The sequence below is a fragment of the Tasmannia lanceolata genome, unplaced genomic scaffold (assembly GCF_043159265.1).
Source record: "Tasmannia lanceolata isolate RefF3 unplaced genomic scaffold, GAP_Taslan_0.1 ptg000037l, whole genome shotgun sequence".
Classification (NCBI taxonomy): Eukaryota; Viridiplantae; Streptophyta; class Magnoliopsida; order Canellales; family Winteraceae; genus Tasmannia; species Tasmannia lanceolata.
In genome coordinates this window covers 12,985,573-13,005,768 of record NW_027518714.1, presented here as the reverse complement: position 1 = coordinate 13,005,768, position 20,196 = coordinate 12,985,573, and the positions used below count along the sequence as shown (strand labels likewise).

Genomic DNA, 20,196 nt, shown 5'->3' with positions numbered 1-20,196 from the left:
CTAGCCTTAAATACTCTAGTGGGAGGACTAGTAGGGGTAAGAGAGAAGAAGATCTAGAGATATCTTTAAGAGATTTGCTAGGAAAACGGGAATTGTTTTGGGAAAAAAAGGCATCAATGAATGGAGCCACATCCACTAAAAGACAAAGGAAGGGAGTTCAAATCCCCATAAAAGCAATAAATAGGCATTTAAAAACGTCTCATGTCCATCCCCTTCTTATTTTCCAAATGAAATCCCGTTTTTAAAGTGTTTTCCTATCTTTAATTAGTTATTTTGAGAGAGAGAGAGGAATAAAACTTGGCTCCAAACCGGTCTGGAGGAAGTTTCCTTTTGACCCCTTGCTTATAGCGCAATAGTGGGGCGTGTGGAAATATCAATTCCTACTAAAAATAAAAGGTAGGCTTGGATTTGATATTTCTTCCACTCCTGCTATTTGAGGGGCTGGAGGAACTCTAGCATGCATGGTTTCTTTATAAACCAATCTTGATCTTAATCCCTTCAATAGTTATCTCTTCCCCCTTTCAGGCTTTGGGAACTATAATCACCTCTACATCATCATCTCCTTCGGCTTCAAGATCTACCAAAGCTTTACCTAATGGCACTCTAAGCAGTGTTTTCATTTTCCTTGGTTTTCCACTCGTGTCTATCATACCAGGACTATGGGGAAGGCTCACAAAGCACCCAACATAGTTACTAAACCCCGGGCCACCAAAATTCTCATCCTCGGTATTGATATAAACATCAAATTTCACAAACATATCCATACTAAGCTCAATAACCACGACCAAAATCTCTTCCTCATTCTCTATTTCTTCCTTACTCCTAGACTTACTAGGCCTTTTAACAGTGGCCCTAATGATAGAACTGTTAAAGTATAAAGGAGGAATAATGCATTTCTCCAAAAACTTAAGCTTTTTGAGAAGTTGGTAAGTAACGCATGGGCATAGTGACGGATTGAATTGAGACGGCAAAAACAAGCAGCAGATGGCTTGTTGTAGAGATAGCAGCAGGTGGCTCTCTCATAGAGGGTCAATAGAGCAACAGGTGGCTCTAGTGGACATTCTCTAAAAAGCAACAATAGGCAACCAAATTTTATTCCAATAATGATCAAAATGTTTTACAATGATGTTTTGAAAAGACTAATCCTAATCCTAGTCATACGTTAATTAATTTCCTACTCTAAAGAAACTTCCCAAATCAATAAAACTCCTAACCTCAATCAAATTCCTAAAAATCCTCTAACTAAATCTATATAAAAGTGAAACTATTAACTAATTACTTTTTTTGACGTCACATCTAAAGAAAATTGCTAAAATTACTTAAAGCAAATCTTAAATAAAATCAAACTAAAATAGGACTCTCTGGAAGACTAGTAATCAACGTGGACCGTTGATTTGAGCGCCGCACAATATCTTTTGATTAGAGGGATTTTGACGGTTCGATTAAGTTTCTAATGATCTTGACCGTTGATCTTCTTGAGTGAGCAAGATGCACCTGCATCAGACCCCCTTTCTTGAAAAGAACTCGACCACGAGTTCAGATCAAAGGATATGCTAGCGCTCTTTGCTCCAACTTGGAATTGGAGGCCTTTCTAACAGACTAGATACTTCCAATTGGTGGCACGTGCAGGCAAACGATGGAATTTGATTTGAGTGGAAAGCTTGCCCTCGCTATGTTCATCTAACCTTGTTTGCGAAGGAAGAAAGTAACTCTTGCTTTTGTTGGAATCAAGGGCTTTGAACTTGGTTTCAATCAATTCTTCATCTGCATCCTGATCGATTTTGTCTTCTTCCTCCAAGGAATCTTCAAGGAGCGGTTCTTCTGGCATCTGTGGATCTTCAGCGATAGATGGAGGTTGTGCTTTGCTCAAACTATGTTCACCAACACGCTGGTCTAATCTATCATCCATCGCCTTGACTTGCTTAGTAAGGGTGTCGATCTGAGTTTGAAACTTTTCATCTTGAACCCGTTGTTCTTCATCTCGAGCCCGTTGTCGTTCTTCCATATCACTTATAATTTTAAACATCTTGGCGATTATATCCGCTCGTGATAGAGACATGGTGACCACTAATATTTTTCTGACCCAAGATTACAAAGGAGATGGAATCCTTTGTTCCCTGAGCTTTGATACCAAATAACGCATGAGCGTAGTGACAGATTGAATTGAGGCGGCAAAAACAAGCAGCAGATGGCTTGTTGTAGAGATAGCAGCATGTGGCTCTCTCATAGAGGGTCAATAGAGCAACAGGTGGCTCTAGTGGACATTCTCTAAAAAGCAACAATAGGCAATCAAAATTTATTCCAATAATGATCAAAACGTTTTACAATGATGCCTATTTATAGGCTTTTGAAAAGGCTAATCCTAATCCTAATCATACGTTAATTAATTTGCTACTCTAAAGAAACTTTCCAAGACAATAAAACTCCTAACCTCAATCAAATTCCTAGAAATCCTCTAACTAAATCTATATAAAAGTGAAACTATTAACTAATTCCTTTTTTTGGACGTCACATCTAAAGAAAATTGCTAAAATTACTTAAAAAAAATCTTAAATAAAATCAAACTAAATTAGGACTCTCTTGAAGATTAGTAATCAACGTGGACCGTTGATTTGAGCGCCGCATAATATCTTCTGATTAGAGGGATTCTGACGGTCCGATCAAGTTTCTAATGATCTTGACTGTTGATCTTCTTGAGTGCACCTGCATCAGTAAGTTTTTTTTTTCATAACCCGGAAATTGAACAGCCCCGGGGCGGACCGCCAAGAATATATAAAAAGAGTCAGTCAATACAAAGCAGGCAGAGCCAACTAGCCTGAAGGATTACAAATAGAAAATGCTAGCAACCAAATAACCAAAATTGGGCTAGGGGGGAGGGGCGAAAAAGCAGCCCGAGGCACCAAATTACAGGGAGCACAAATCCTAGTGGATTCTTCTGCATACCTTGGTGGAAGGTTTGATGTTAGGGAGGCCGGCAGCATCACATCTAGCAGCCCCTCTGGAATGGCGATGCAAATTTGCCCAGGAGGAGTAGAAGAGGTTGTTCTTGGAGGAGCATCGGAAGTTGGCGAGGGAGTCAGCATCAGTAAGTTAACATGGTATCAGAGCCAAAGCTCTCGAGTTCAAACCTCTCGGATAGTAAAATTCAAATGCGATGGTCGGCCCAAAGTGGGAGCACATGTGCCACGTGTTTGCCAAGTGGGCCACACGTGCGGGGGAGTGTTAAAGTATAAAAGATGAATAGCGCTTTTCTCCAAAAGCTTAAGCTTTTGGAGAAGTTGGTAAGTTAACAAGAACTAAGTGGACGCGGGTCGGTCCCAAACTTGCCTGCCTTCTTCAAGGGTGCCGCTTTCTTGGGTGGGGGCCTAGGCTTAGATTTCGGCCATGGGATAGGAACTTCTTGGTAACACTACCTTAGTTTAGTCGGATCGAGGACATCGGCGATCTTAATTTTAACCAATTCAGCATTCTCATCATAGAACAAAAATGATGCATTTAACCTATCAGAATGGTTGAAATCTACTAGGTTCTTCCCCGGTAAGGTCTTCCATATTGTCCAAAGCCGATCAATGTTACTGTGATGAGTGTAGAAAATGGGGTCACGGGCCGCAGAGTAGAATATCCCCATGTCTTCTCCATAAGGTTGGTTTCGATCTCCTGTCCAATTATGCACTGTATTATGTGGACATAACTCTAGTGAACCTGCGCCCAGGCTGTGTATATCGCCAGCACAATATACTCCACCAAAAAAGAGGGGAGCTGTTGTGGCCCCTACAATCTGTCTATGCATGATTTTGATATTATCATCAATAATTTGATGATTAGGCACATCTCTATCGACTTTGTCGTTGTACTCAAAATCGACTATGGAATGTAGTTCCATTTGAGTAACGTACATGGAAGGAATGGTCATTCCAGGCTGTGAATCCCAATTCCAGAAAGGGAGAGCAAGAGTTTAATCGTTGATTAATTTTCCAAGGATCCCTTCATGGAAGTACTGTTGGGTATATAATATAACCCATGTATGTTCTAATATAAGCCCAATAAGATAATGGATCGGTGTAGTGGGCCTATTTGGGCTAGAGCCTACTAACCTATTAAAACCCTAGTGTATCTCTATATATAGGGGCTGGAGGCAACAAACTTGGTATTCCAAACTAGATACTTTGAGTGTAATTGTTTAAGCATCCTTGTTTAAACCCTAATTCCTCTAACAATCTTAAAGCATTAATTTTTATTTTTTTTTGGGTTTCTTACAGCCAAAGCAAGTACGAAATCCTTCGTTCTTTCTTGGATCGATTTTTTGGAGAAGCGATATTGGGTCCCTCACGGAAAATCTCTCGGCTGGTGATTTTGGGGCTCCAAGATTTTGCTTGGATCGAAATCCTTACTCCTTTTTTCGAAGGATTTCAAGATTCAGTTTGAAGTGGGTTTAGTGTGAGGTACTCTTGGATACCGTCAATCAGGCTTGAGCAAAGATTTTGTTTTCTCCTCAGAAATCATAATCCGGTGGAGGAGTTCTCCATCTAAGGCTTCAGCCTCCTTTATTTTTCTTTGCTTTTGAAAGGAAATTACTTCTTACATTGTTGTGTGGGTAAAAGGGTATGGTTTGAATTGATCATGGGTTTCTATTTTCTTCACTTCAGAACTCGTTTTGGGTTTCTTCTTTGTGACTCTACCATTAGACCCGAATCGTGGGTAGAACCCTCAACAGATATATATTCAAATCTGTGGGAGATGAAAATTTTCTCGTTCGTCACTTGTGAAACCAAATTTCTCCTTCAGGAGCAGATTTTGTTTATTCTTGTGCATCAAGAATAATCCGATCCAAACCCCTTCCAAGTTGGAGGTTTCTCTTTCGAAACATGTTATTTGGCCGTGGATCTCACTCCTCCGAAATTGTTTTGGGCGAACTCCTTTGTGGCCGAGTCTTGGTTGGACTATTGTTAGCCGAATCATCTTGGTGACAAAATACTTCCTCCTGATTCTTGTTGGTTCAACAATATAGTGGCTTGCAGAGCGACATCCTTGGGTTGAATTTTTCGCCAATAAGGTGCACTCTTTCCAACTTTTATTTCTTCTAAATTCTACGATGGATAAGAATGATGGATAAGAATGCTATGCCGTTTGAGATTGTCAAACTTCAATCGTTTGGAGGATCTGAGTTTAACTCATGGAAGCGAAAGTCTCAATTCGGTTTAAAATATATGCATTGTTTTTACAACGTTTTGAGTACCTTTGCTGAGACGGATGAAGAAGTTGATGAATCTCAATGGCTTAGAGATGAGGATTTCTGCAAAGACTACTTGTTGAATTGTCTTTCATATCGTCTTGCAGAAACCTACAGTAAATATAACACAGCTAAAGCAATATGGGACAACTTAGATGCTCTATTCAAGAAAGAGGAGGAATTGTCCAAGACCCATCTAGTGGACAAATTCATGGATTTCAAGTTGAAGAAGACAAGGAAATCACTCCTCAAGTTACTGATCTAGAGAATTTGAGATTTAAGTTGCATAATGAAAAAATAGTTATCTGTGATTCATTTCTTGTTTGTGCAATTATATACAAGTTACCATCTGCATGACCCTTTTTCAAAACCGAGATGTATCGAAAAAATATGCAAGTGGGACTGAATGATCTCAAACGATTCATTCGAATTGAAGATGAGAATCGAGCTAGGAATAACTTGGAGATGGTTAGACAGCAACAGTCTGCTGCTAACGTTGTAATATATCCCAAGAAATTTTCTTGGAAATCCAAGTCACCTAAAAGTGAACATCCTAAGTTGGAGGCCAAAAAGACTATCTTTCAGAAAAAGAAGGGCAAGTGTCACAACTGTGGGAAATGGGATCACTTTGCTGTAGAGTGTAAACAACATAAGAAGGCTAAATCTGACACACCATAAAAGGAAGCTCATATGATGGTGGGCAGTGCTGCGCCTAAGGGTTTTATTGCCATGTTAGGCAATGGTAAGGCCAGTACTTCTTCAGACTGGTGGTTAGATACAAGAGCCACCTGTCATGTTTGCAACTCGAAGAAACTACTTACGGATGCTGTTGGCGTGAAAGAGACCGTTTTTCAGTTGGATTACAAATTTTTATTGATATGGTGATATGGATGATTCAATAATTTTGTTTGGACATCACATTAACTATCTATTGGATTGTGCTATATGTAGAACATATGAGGAGATTGTTGGGTATATAATATAACCCATGTATGTTCTATTATAAGCCCAATAAGATAATGGACCGGTGTAGTGGGCCTATTTGGGCTAGAGCCTACTAACCTATTAAAATCCTAGTGTATCTCTATATAGGGGCTGGAGGTAACAAACTTGGTATTCCAAACTAGATACTTTGGGTGTAATGCTTTAAGCATCCTTGTTTAAACACTAATTCCTCTAACAAGTACAAGTAGCAGCGATGCCAGGGTAAGAATAGCCATGAGAAGTAAACCTGGATTGGGAAGTTGTCCGGGAATCCAACCTGTGATTCGGAAAACACGGCTACACCAACTTAGAAAATGTTATCAGAAAGAAATAACCCAAAATTCATTAAATGTTGATAAAGATCCATCTCATCGTTTTGTATTTAAGGGCTTCTAAGAGCTTTTGATATATAACTTTGATATTATTCTCACACCACTTTAAATACTAAACATTAAGATACTTCGCGCATCATTATCAAAACATGGTACCGCTGAAATCATTTCCCTTTATTTTATAGTAAAATTAGACTACGCATATACTGTAACTACCATGTTTTGATAATAGAGGAATTATATGGTGGCCGCCCTTTATATGTAAAGAGCGGAGAGAGAAAATATCTACCGCCTTGATTTTTTATCAAGGTAAAAGTAAAAAAAGGGGCTCATGCTGGATCAAAAATCAAGGGAGAGAGTTTTTTCTCTCTCTGCCCTTGTTGGTGGACGGTCGGCCACCATATAAAAACTCTTGATAACAATAAAAGACAAGGTGACTTTGGCCCATTATCCAAACATGGTAGCGATACCCAATAGTTATTATTTTTGAAAATAGGTAAATTATAATATATTCATCTGAACAGTGAAACAACATCCCTTCCTCAAAAATGCCTTTGCGATGTTCCCTAGCAAATCCCATATAATTTTAACGTTGTCAACCTCAAAAGGCAAAAAAGAAGGCATTAACGGCTGTTTGGATTAGATGATTAGCGTGATTTTTGAGCAATAAGAGATTCAAAGCAAGGCCCACCAATTCCCTTCCAGGTAGTCAGTCATCTCCGCAGGTCGCCGCTTCCGCGACTCCGTAACTCGAACATGGAACGTGGAGGCTGCTTTAATATGAAATGTTAGGTACCTTACCAGGAGAAATATATGGTGCCTGACTTGTCTGTAGTACGTCAAAAGTACCACCCTTGATGTTTGATCCACAACAACCTCTTAAAAAGTGGTCTGCTGTTGGATCAAACATCAAGGGTGGTACCGCCCACAAGGGACTTGACCGTCGGGCACCATATAAAAACTCCCTTATCAATATCCCAAAAGCTCTAGAGCTGATGGAACGCATTAGGGAAGGCTCTTTAAACCTGTCCCATACTAGGTGGGTCCCACCTAGTCCCATGCCTAGGGATCCCTGACTAACAAACCTATATATCATGTAAAATTATGTGAATTTTCAATCTATTCCATTAAAACCTGAGTATAAAAATTATCGCAGTAGGAACAATGGACGTTGGCTTGTTGCATGAAATTTCGTGGGTCCGAAGGATCCAGCTGCTTCATGAGGCTAACGGCCTTTGCATATTTGTTCACGTAGCCCGTACTAACAAGGTGCGCCACAGGCCGTTGGCGCATCGGAGAAGACAAAGAAGGGAACTCGAATTCCTTAATTTTGTCAGTGTAGGGAGGGGAACAGTTACCCGTCAGGAGGGGTTTTGGAGCCTTGCAGTGGGCTAAGTCCGGCGGCCCCACCGGTGCAGCCATGGCCGAAGCAAGGCTCGCGCCATACAGACCTCCCAACCCTAGAAGAACATCTCTTCTGTCTAGATTGAGAGATTTATCCGGCTTTGAAGACTTAGAAAGTGGTTTGTTCAAGGGCGCCTTTTTTCCACTGCGGATGCAAGAGGGATGATAGGTGGTGAAGTGTGGAGGGTTTTTGAAAGGGAGAGAGAGTTTACCTTTGTGCAGAAGATAGAGGCATTGGTGGTGGAGGTTTGAGTAGAGAGAGGCATTGTGGTGTTTTCTTATGAAAAGATAAATAGAGGGAGAGGGAAGGAGGGGTTTAATTTGTCATCAAATCTACCTGATTAGGCATGCCTATGATCAACCAGGTTTGATTTCCATCGTGTGATGCACGATGTGGGATGAAAAATTGGAGAAAGAAAGGTAGATAAGATAGGCGAGGAAATCGGTTTAGAAAAACAGTAAAATAATTAAAAGTGGCGTTATAGAAAAATCAAAAGAACACTAAGGAAGATGCATTAAAATGCAAAAAAAAAGAAGAAAAAGCTTCGAATAAGAATGTCATTACATAATAAATCAGGCATATTTTCATCCACAAAGATAAGCATGAAACAATTTTTAAAACACAAATCCATTGTAATTAAGCAAAAGAGAAAGATACCCATCCATTGTAAGCAAAAGAGAAAGATATCCATCCATTGCATTCTTCCCTAAATCTCTGAAATCCACATTAAATGCATGATCATTGTATCAAAAGCCTCTAATAGAATATACCCTTCTAAATACCTTTGTGTCCCCTATTGAAATTCCAAAGAGAACAAATTAAAGAGAAGCAATATGAAGTATTCAATAGGAGAACAAACAAATAAATCAGAATCAAGGGAACAACAAAAGTAACTTGGAGGAAGAATTAAAATACAGGTTAGACAAATCATCTCATATCTAATCATGGATTCTATCTACTCTACAATATAAAAAATGAGCAATAATAACTAATGTCAATGATAAACAACAATAAAACACCCATGCTTTTCCAACAGCTCCATTTGTTTTAGAAACTACACGATCAATAGCTTGGCATAGGCTAGAAACATGGCTAGAAATGCATAGGGAGACTAGAAATGATTGGGATCTATTGTAGGACTAACAAAGTAACAATATACATCAACCATACTCCTAGCTCTCCCAATACATAACAGACACCATAACTTAAAGCAAGGATTAGGGAAAATTTTACTTTTCCCCTCAAGCCGGCAGGGAAAGCCCGGCTAGTTTCGTTGTAGTCTCTCTCTCTCTCTCTCTCTCTCTCTCTCTCTCTCTCTGAAAATAACTAATTAAAGATATCTCTAGATATTCTTCTCTCTTATCCCTATTAGTCCCCTCTCTAGAATATTTAAGGAAGGCTTATAATAATTCTTCTCAGTTAAATCTTGTTCATCCATTCTTTAAAAAATTTCTGTTGGGACGCATAGCATAGACTCGGAGAGTAGTGGAATAAGAAGTCAACAGGGAGGAGACAAGCATTGGATTTGCCTGGAATTACCTTGGAGAATAGTGGAAAACAGTGTTGGTTGCACGGCATAGACTCCGAGAGTACGGGAATAAGTAGGGGGTGTCATTACCAATATAGAGATGAGAGAGATGATATCAGCACAACCATGCTTTAATAATTGCACTAACTCAGCTTGTCTTTTCCTGAGTAAGTGATCTCCATGGCACAACCCTAGGAGAACATCTCTTCTGTCTAGATTAATAAGTGATTTGTCTGGCTTTGAAGACTTGGTAAGGGGTTTGTTAAAGGGCCTGCAATCTCTTCTACTGCGAATGCAAGAGGGAGAGAAGATATATGGGTTGGTGGTGGTGGTGGTGATTAGAGTAGAGAGGGGCATTGGGGCGTTGAGAGGCATCTTTTGAAAGTTTGGGGATACTTGCAGCCATATATATAGAGGGAGAGGGAATGGGGAGTGGTTGATTTCGAACGTTACTGCTTACATGAATGATAAATTTGCTTTTATTGCTTATTTTATCATGGGATGTACACATTATACTATTTTAACATGGTTTTAAATAAGTATAATTTGTCAGCATCCCCTTCATACCTACTAGTACAAAAACTGTTGGGAAAGTTGCCTTATTTCCCACGATGGTCGGTGGGAAGGCAAAAGGCAAAAAATGGCAAGCGGATGTCGTTTAAGGAAAAGGCCAAAATTAGACAGGTAAGCTATTTTGGGTTTTTGGAAAAACATATGAGAGAAGGGTTTCTCTTGTAGTGTGGAGGGATAGCAAGAGAGGACGAGCGAGAGGCCTGGGGTGTGACAGCTACCCTAAGAGAGAAAGAGAAAAAGAGAGAGAAGAAGAAGGAAAAAATGGTTTTTTCTTGGGTTCCTCTTGGGTTTTCTCGGGATTCTCTTGTTTACGATCTTGGGTTTGAGAAACAAGGAAAGGGTTGCGGGTTTTGGGTTTGGTTTTAAATCCATTGTAATCCTTGTATATTGTTTTTCTCATAGTGGAAGATCGTGTTTCTCGCCCGTGGAGTAGGCTTGGTCGAACCACGTAAAATCTTGGTGTTCATCTTGTGGCATATTTGTTTATTACTTTTATCTTTTCCGTTAATCTGTGCACGATCGGATCGGATTGCCTGACGGATTTTCTCAACAAGTGGTCTCAGAGCTCAGGTGGAGCGATCGTCGAGGCCGGGTGGAGTGATCGTGTGTGTTGTTGTTGGATCGCGGTTTGAGTGATCTTTGGGAGTAGAAAGATTGTCCAGGAAAGATTCTCGTTGGAGGTGGAGCGCTACACTGAGAAGTGCGAAGTAATCTGAGATGACGATAAAATCGAGTTCTACCCAGTTCAACATCGATAGATTTGACGGAAAGGGTAGTTTCACCCTATGGCAGATGAGAGTGAAGGACATCCTAGTTCAACAGGGCTTGGCGAAGGCGTTGAAGGGAAATGATGGAAAGCGGGAGAAGATGACGGGTGCCGAGTGGGAAGACATAGAGTCGAAGGCGGTCAGCACTATTTGACTATGTCTTGCAGATAGCGTTATGTTTAATGTTATGGAAGAGAAAGATGCGCCTAAATTATGAGAGAAGTTGGAAAAGCTTTATATGTCAAAAGGCTTGGCCAACCGGTTGTATCTGAAGCGGTAATTGTATTGGCTGAAGATGCAGGAAGGCGATAATCTTTTGGAACACATTACGGTGTTCAACGGGCTTGTGGATCAGCTCCACAAGGTTGACAAAAAGTTGAAGAAATAAGACAAGGTCTTTTTGCTTCTTACTTCACTTCCTGATTCGTATGACAACCTAGTGACAACTTTACAGTATGGCAATGATACAATAAAGTTGGAGGAAGTCACGGCATTGCTTCTATCGAATGAGAAGCAAAAGAAACCTGTTTTTGGTGTAAGTGACGAGCACGGGTTGGTTGTTCATGGTGGGAATCAAATAGGAAGGTCCGTCTGACAAGGGATCTGGAAAAGGCAAGTCAAGATCCAGGGTCGGCGGAAAGGGCGTGCAATGTTACCGTTGCAAGGAATATGACCACATCAAGCAGGATTGTCCAAAGCGAGCTGACCGGGCGGACAATGGTGCCACGAATGTTATGGCGGCGGTAACGGATGAGCAGAGTGAAGAGTTTGGAGACGTTCTCACAGTCTCCACGGGTAATCACGCTTCTCCTCATGATAAGTGGATTTTAGATTCAGGGTTCTCTGTTCATATATGCTCTAAAAGGGAATATCTTGATACATTCCAAGAGACAAGGGCTGGTGTAGTGCCCTTGGGTGACGAGTCTACTTGTGACGTCACGGGAGTTGGGATGGTGAAGATCAAGATATTCGATGGAGTGGTTCGTACTTTGGGTGGTGTGGCTTATGTCCCAAAGATAAGGAAGAATCTAATATCTCTTGGCCAGTTGGACTCCAGGAGTTGCTGTTTTTTCAGCTGCAAGTGGAGCCATGAAAATCACACGCGGTTGTATGGTTCTAATGAAAGGCGAGAAGTGTGGCGGATTGTATCGTCTGGTTAGGGACACGGTGACTAGTGTTCCTAAGATCTCGATGGCTAGATGAAAACAGGGTAATGATGTGCACATACGTAAGGTCTCTTTCGCAGTTGGTACAGAGACATGTTTCCAGGTTGCAGACGATGGTGGGAAGGTGACAGTACCTGCATTGGGGAGGATGGATCGAGATCTCTCTTCAAGGTTGACTAGGTGAGTCAACGGGTTAGCAGCTACACATGTGCATTGGCCGTGTTGATCGAATGCAAGTTGGTTAACCTAAAGCTAATGCAGGTGGACCCTATATCCTATGTGTATCTAGGCTGTGCAACCTAATGAAAACCATGGGCTGACTATATGCTTCATAGTCTAGCCATCAGTTCGACTAAATGTCTGACCGATCGACTCGAGGCCTCCTAACTCTAGGGACACTCACACGACAGGACACACCATATCAATACAAATTAGAAGAGACTCCTAACTCTAAAACACTCCGAATATCTAGGACAGACTCCTAACTCTAGGGGAAGATCTCTTTGAAAAAGGTTTTGAAATATTTTTGCATTTTTTGAAGGTTTGAAAAGTTTATTTTTGAAAGGTTTGGATGGACTTGGGATGTGGATCCCAAGCTGCACTACGTACCTCGTGAAAGAGGATCAAGCCAACGTAGTTCGGAACAAATTTTCCTAACTACTCTTAATGACTCAGATTTTTGAGAATTTTGGGTTTTTCAGATATTTTCAAGTGTTTTTGAATTTTTGACAAAAGATGACAGAATCCAATCATCATAAGAGTAGGATAGACTCCTGATATCCCGCAAAGGTTGGACATCATCCTATGCTTGGCGGGGGAATTGGACAGAATCACGACTCTGCAAGGGTTGGACAGCATCCTATACCTTGCAGGAGCGGATAGAAAAACACATGATTTGATGAGAGGTTGGATAGAATCCTAACCCCTATGATGATAGGACTGACTCTTGAAAGAAATACTAACTCTCTAAGGACAGACTCCTATGCTAAAGGACTGACTCTCAAACAAATGACTCTAAGAGAGGTGCTAATAAGACATGCCATGTCTCCTAGGGATGGACTCACTAATGAGACAAAGCTTGTCTCTAAAGGATAGAACATTCTCTGCATGAGACATAGCCTGTCTCCCTGAAGGTAAGCTTTCCTACGAGACAAAGCATGTCTCTCTAAAAGGGTAAGCTTTGGATAACTCCTTCATTGCCCTTGTCTTGCAATGACAAGGGAATCTAATGAACAACTAAAGAAAAAAAATATAAAAGACTAAGTTAGTCTTTATAAAGAATAAGAAGGAAGAGGGGTACTGATGAGACTAAGTAAGTCCCCTTAAAGGATGGGCTTGGGATGACTCTTTCATCGCCCTCGGCAATGAATGAGTTTTTACAATCTAAGATACCTGAAAGGAGGAGAGGTCTCTACCTAAAGAAAAAGGGAATAAGAGGGAAGAGGGTACTACCACGACCCGGTAAGTCCCTCCAAAGATGGGCTTGGGCTAACGCCTTCATCGCCCCTGCGATGAAGAAGAGCAATGGTTCAAAGGGTGTCTAACAGGCTAAGAAACTTCTATTTAAAGAAGAAGAAAGAAAACAGGGGGGACTACCATGACAAAGTATGTCCTTCTGAATATGGGCTTGGGCTAGCGCCTTCATCGCCCCTGCGATGAAGAAGAGCAATGGTTCAAAGGGTGTCTAACAGGCTAAGAAATTTCTATCTAAAGAAGGAGAAAGAAAACAAGGGGGACTACCATGACAAAGTATGTTCTTCTAAATATGGGCTTGGGCTAGCGCCTTCATCGCCCTGGCAATTATAAGGCTACTGAGGTCTAGGGGATACTCATCTAAAAGATTGGGCAAGTCTTTTGAATAGAAGAGGAGAGTGCTACTTGGACTGAGCAAGTCCCATAATGATGGGCTTGGGCTAACACCTTCATCGCCCTCTGCAATGAATGGAAGGGGTTTAATATCTGAACATGTCTAAAAGACTTAGTAAGTCTTTTAAATGAGAGGGGGGAAAAGCTACCGGGACTAAGCATGGCTAAAAGGGAAATTCTCTTACTGCAATCTTCCTAAAACTGCAAAGGTACATGCCTTTTCTACTTTATCTAAGAAATAGGCTTCATTTTCATTTTGTTTCTTTTTTTTTTTGCTAGAAAAGAATCTATCTGGTCCCTCTCACTTTATCTCCTTTCATTGCAGGATGAAAGGGTTGTATGCGGGGTGTTCTATAAGAGCGCAATCATTAAGAAAAACCCAATCTCTGATATGCTTAGAATGAACTCTTTTAGAGATGATTTATTTGACTCTTCTTTTTCCTTGCCACCTCTATTGGATCCTTCTTACTTAAATGGTGACAACTATGATTTTAAAGTAAGCATTACAACATTAGGAATAAGAGCATCATATGAGACTCAAATACTCTACATCTCTTCATCTATGGATAATCACTACTCCCAGATTTCTCTCCAAAATCCCCAATTTTCTCTTCAGAGGTCTGCGAATTTGGGCTACTTGCACGACGTTAAAAAAAATCAATCAAAAGCTTCCCAAATTTCAAATCATCTGATCAAGGAATACTGTTAAGAGCTCTATCTGCCGCCAAAGTAACATCTGGTTTTAAAAACTAAGTGAAAGGTGGAGCATTTCTCTAACTACTCAGCTGTTTCTCAAGATATCTCAAGATATATACATAAACACAAGGATTTCATCAGTAGTTTCAATTGAGGGTTTGTGTGAGTGAAGATAAAACTAACAAGCCTAGTTCTGATTCACAAAATGAGGTAAAATTACTATACAACTCACAAAAACTTGTTATGACTGAAAATTAGCACAAACTGAACATTCTAAAATATTGTAACCTATAAAGAGGAACTTCAAGAAGGATTTTTTTTTTAATGTTAACCACCAAATATGTAGTCACGAAGATAATGCAAACCACACAGTAGCTATGTATGATGAAAGGAGTAAGAGATAATTGTAATATCCTTATGTGTGCTAAACATACATGATAAATAATATTCAACAGATCAAGCCATCAGTTGTAAAAATTCAGATAACATATTACATCCATCATAAAATAAAAGAGAAGGGATGAATACCTTGATGTTCTGATCCTAATAGAAATCACCGAACCTTGAATGTACAAGAACTCACCGGAGGATGCAGAGTCTCGCCGGAATTGGATCAGATGGTTGTGTGATTTTGCAGAAAAAATGGCAGGAGAAAATAGAAATCTGCCGGATTCTCGGAGATCGGAAACAAATTGCAAGACAAATTGATCTTTGATTCTTGTAAATGAACCTAGGGTTTTAGAGCTGAAGCTAAGATTTTAAAGAAATGCTAGGGTTCAAGGTGAGAACAAAGAAAATTTGCAGAGGATGAAGAAGAAGATGATGAATCCGTAGGGTAGAGGTTAGCCAAAGAACAAGTTAGACGACCGGAGACGTAGCCGGAGCTTGCCGGAAAACGGCCGGAGAAGAAGATGATCGGTGAAAAAAATGCTTAGGGTTTGTAACAAGATCCATTTTCCCTCTCTTCTTTCTCACTCTTAAACAGACTAAAATCAACAAATGAGAAAGAGATCCCTAAATTAGAGCTCTAAACTCCTATTTATAGAGGTTTGGGGCTCATTTTAGCCTCCCTTAAGCTACGTCAAGGCACCCCCTAATTGACATTTTCCTTTACTTTGTATTAGAAAGTAGTGGTGCAAGTAAGAAAAATGGGGTGGCCAAGGAAAATAGAGCAAGGATGATGGTTAGATCCAATCGAATAGATGAAGCTTGAGCCCATTTCCTTCCTCTTTATCCCCTGTTCTCTCTCTCTCTCTCTCTCTCTCTCTCTCTCTCTCTAATTTAATGAAAATGAAAAACCCCCTCAAACGAATCTCTTGACCCTCTTTTATAGATGACCATAAGTCAATGCTAACAAACCCTGAATTTGGTAATGGCACTCCCCCTCATGTGTAATTTTCATTCTTTAGTTGTATACACATAAGAATTGGCATGGGCACCCTCTCAATTTTATAAACGACTCCCCTGTTCCTTGAAAACCCATTTTATAAAGAAGTAATATTTTTGCAACCCCCATCTTTTCTTGGTCAGCTCTCTCATGTATCTCAACTGCTCTTTTTCTTTCATAAGGGGGACCTTGGTGGAATAAGAGCCAACGCCAAAAGGGAAATGATATATCTCATCCCTGTTAGTGTATTTAATGACTACTCTCTTACCCCATGGAGTGGGCTGGGGTGAAAATGGGCCCTAAAAAAATGATGTAGTCAATTACTTTCTTTTCATTTGGATAGCCTCTTGTGTAATTCATGACTACTCTTTCTACTCTTCAAGGGGGTGACTTGGGTAAGGGAGAGGATGAGTGCAACTTTACCTACTTTGACTCTAGTGAGCATCCCTCAAATCAGCCAAATTCACTCTCCTTCCAAATAATCTGTTCTCTGCTTGCTTAGTTGATTTATGGGCTGTCATGAGTGCCTCCTTACCTCAACAATGCACCCCCTTCTTAACCACAAGTGATTGATAACAGCACACCCCCACTCCACCAATTCAGCTTGTCCTCTCCTCTCTGATTTTTGATCTGAAAATGGGATCCCCTTTTCTTGTTTACACTATGGTTCTCTCTCAGCTCGTTCGCTAGGCAAACGTGCTCGGATTTTGACAAAAAAATTACAGGGACCTTGGTGGGATCCTAAGCTAGCCTGGGACGAAATTTGAGGGCATAAATCTCTGATTTGGATGGGGTTTTGCACAAACATTGAGGGTTTAGGGCCTGGTCAAAATGAGGTGTATACACAAGTGTAAGAACAATGTTGATTCCTAGTCCGAGCATAGGATATAAGTGATTATGAATTTATGGAACATTAATTATGAGAGCCCCAACTATAGCCGGTTTATTAATGGTACCCTTCACCATACCACTCCTCTTATAAATATCAATGAGAATGAGGCTCAAAATAGATTGGTTTGAAAAACTTAATTTTGTACAAGTATCTTGTTATATTTTTAGAGTTGAATGTTACGTCGTACGAGTTGATTGATTTCTCTAATGTGACTTTGAGTAATTTTGCGATAAACAGGATGAGTTAGATTTTCAATAATATCCTTCCACAAAGGGTAGAGTTAGAGTGATTCCATTACAAATGGGTCGAGGCGATTCCCTATTACATCTCTCCTATTATGGTGGTCTTGGAAAGAAAATGTAGCAAAAGAAGTAAAGAGCTATAGAAAGAGAGAAGACGTGGACGTCAAAAAGATGAGCCGGTGCTTTTCTCTTTTTCTCCCTCTTCCCTCTCTATACTGGTAATGACACCCACCTACTTATTCCCCTACTCTTGGTGTCTATGCCGTGCAACCAAACACTAAAAAAAAGAGAGTGGGGAAAAATGACAAGAAGATATTGGAACATTAATTTAGAAGAGATGATGGAAGCAGGAGTTCATTTTGGTCATGGTACTACGAAATGGAATACTAGAATGGCACCTTACATCTCTGCAAAGTGTAAAGGTATTCATAATACAAATCTCACTAGAACTGCTTGTAATTCCAGGTAAATCCAATGCTTGTCTCCTCCCTGTTGACTTCTTATTCCACTACTCTCCAAGTCTATGCTGCGCATCCCAACAAAATTTTTTTAAAGAAGGGATAAACAAGAAGAATTGTAAAAAGCGTTCCTTAAGTATTCTAAGGGAGGGACTAATAGGGATAATAGAAAGAAGAATATCAAGAGATAATCTTTAATTAGTTATTTTGAGAGAGAGAGAGAGAGAGAGAGAGAGAGACTATAACAAAACTGGGCTTTCCCCGCCGACTTGAGGGGAAAAGTAAAATTTCCCCTAGGGGTTTTTAATCTGTAGGGAAATACACCATACCTCTATGGGTGTTAATTTCTCTGTCGGGATATAGATTTTACCTACAGATTGTACTCCGTAGAGAAAGCCTGGCATCATACAATAAAATTGAAGAGACGTCCACTTAAAACCTAGGAAACAAATGATTAGCCATCGAGGATTTCACACCTATACTCCCCCTTCTACTCGTTTAAAAAGTATTGAATGGGATATTAAATCATAGAATAAATAACAACAGAAAATGAGTTCTCGAGTCCAATCGGGATAGCCAACTCCAACGAGGCAGAAATGAGAGTGGTGCATCGAGGAGTTAGGTTGTTGATGGATGACATTCGCAATAAGGTGATTGTGGAAGGTGATTCCTTAAACGTGATTAGATGGTTGAAGGGATGCGGCCCAGTGTTTAAAAACTCTTGACTCGACAAGGAACTTACCCGAGTCAACTCCTTTTTGCCATAATAAAAAAATTCGGATTCGGGTCGTGATTAATCATTTGATATTTAAGTACGTCTATGTACTTAAATAAGGTCATCCTTTCTGGAGTTTTGATAGAAGGATTCCTCTACCAATGTAGTCAACCCCATTTGTTAGAACAACTTCCATTGAGTTTCTGCACCTATCCTTCTTTTGATTCTCGCTTTCTGAACCCTTGTTTTCAGAAAATCGGATTTGGCTCAGAGTTGCCCATTAGCCGTGTTCTGCGTTGCACCACATCCGCATTCCATATTTTGCCCTAAAAAGTCAATAAACTCCTTTGACTCTCCCGATTATGCTGCGTCCGCGCCGAGTCGACGAGGATTTTTTTCAGCCACGTTCCGCTTCACATTCGCATTTTTAAACACTGGGATGCGTGCCTCATCCTTGGAGATTTGCAAGATGGGTCGACGAGATCTCAGATTGGGTTGAGGAATCATTAATCTCATCTCGTGATGTGAGAAGATCATCCAATATCGAGGCCGATCGGCTAGCAAGGGAGGGTGCATCTAGGGTGGAGTTGGAATTTTTTGACTTCCTTCCATTTTGTTGTTTCTTGTCTATTTTTCTCTTATTCTAGTTTTTGTCTTTCTCTCTTCATTAATTTGGGTATTCTCGATCTTTCTCTCTTCATTAATTTGATTCATTGCTATTCAGAAGAAAAAAAAAACAGAAAATCTGGGAAGTAGTAATTTCTTTGCTCGTTGTTCATAGGTTTTCACAGAATCAGTGGGGAGGTGATATTTTCACCCTCTGCAGTAAGCATTCGCCCCCTATAACGTGAACAGTTGGCAACTTTAATGCTTTTGACGTCAAATCATGTTAAAATGGGGGCGAATGCGTACTGCAGGGGGTGAAAAAATCATAGTGCCTAAAAACAAAAGATAGTCATTAAAAGGCCACTTTCTAAAAGAGAAGAAAAAGAAAACCATCCAGCTACAGACGCTCCAAAAGCACACGTACATCTACTAGCTCCAAAACCAGCTCGATCGTTTACTATTCATTCTCCAGTAAACACATGGTGTTTGTCCAAAGCATCTAAGGCCGGCAACGGGGCGGGCCCGCCGGATGTTGCATTCCCATCCCCGTCCCCGCTCGGGGGAATTTTCCTCGTCCCCGCCCTGTCCCCGCTTCGGGGACATCTTACCTTTTCTTGCCGTACTTGTGAAAGCTTTCTTGTCCACATCTCTAATTTCTATTGATCCATTATGATTTCTCTTCTCACATTTCACTTAGTATTTCTATTATAACTTGTTGATCTGTCACATCTCTTCTTTCCTTGATAATTTAAAAAAGAAATTGTCCTTTCCCTTTACAGTATCCCCTCTACTTTTGCTTCAACTTTTCAAGATATTTCTCTCTTTTGTTAACACAAGTAGGAAAAGTTGTTGTTGTTCCTTAGGTTCTTAACAGTACCATTTCATCATCATTTTCATTCGGATCTTCCTCATATCATCATGACTGAAGTAATTGCGGACATCTCTCAAGTCGGTAATTCCAGCTCCATTAATGAATCTAATATTCATTCAGATCCCCTCTCTCTTTATCGCTCTGATACCATATTAACTTTGAGTGATCTGTAGAAGTGTGCTTTCTTTCATTCGTAATCAATGTATATATACAAGAAATCAGTCCCATATATCATGAGATAAGGATAAGAATTTCTCCCGAGATTCTCTAATATGGGGAATTCACATCCCCTCCCCACAGGAATATCTAATCCCCGTCCCCGCACCCTACGGGGACAAAATCCCCGCCATATCCCCACTTTGGGATTCCCTCGTTTTAGACTTTTAATTTACTCTTAGAGCCCAATCGATTAGAAATTAGAATCACGGGGGTAGATTTAGAATTTAAATTTTAAATAAGTTGTTTTTTAAAATGCAAG

The 20,196-nt window shown here is 40.2% G+C and overlaps 1 protein-coding gene and 1 long non-coding RNA gene across 2 annotated transcripts; both read right to left on the bottom strand.

The window, feature by feature from the left end:
* Nucleotides 1-3,409: 3,409 nt before the first annotated feature.
* LOC143861237 (polyphenol oxidase, chloroplastic-like) lies at nucleotides 3,410-7,968 on the bottom strand. Its single transcript, XM_077372167.1, has 2 exons — nucleotides 7,681-7,968; nucleotides 3,410-3,919 (listed from the first exon to the last, which is right to left on the bottom strand). Exons 1-2 carry the CDS (start codon nucleotides 7,966-7,968, stop codon nucleotides 3,410-3,412), a joined length of 798 nt encoding a protein of 265 aa, XP_077228282.1.
* A 495-nt stretch (nucleotides 7,969-8,463) lies between these two features.
* LOC143862631 (uncharacterized) lies at nucleotides 8,464-15,811 on the bottom strand. The gene is made up of 2 exons (XR_013240399.1): nucleotides 15,076-15,811; nucleotides 8,464-8,744 (listed from the first exon to the last, which is right to left on the bottom strand). It is a non-coding gene; the product is annotated as an uncharacterized LOC143862631 (long non-coding RNA).
* Nucleotides 15,812-20,196: the final 4,385 nt, after the last annotated feature.

What these genes read in the sequence shown, in the direction of transcription:
- LOC143861237 (XM_077372167.1), bottom strand. Translation starts at nt 7,968, where the DNA reads ATGGCTGCACCGGTGGGGCCGCCGGACTTAGCCCACTGCAAGGCTCCA. An exon ending in GCGATAATTTTTATACTCAG is followed by an intron (nt 3,920 to 7,680) that starts GTTTTAATGGAA and finishes TGGGATTCACAG; the next exon opens with CCTGGAATGACCATTCCTTC.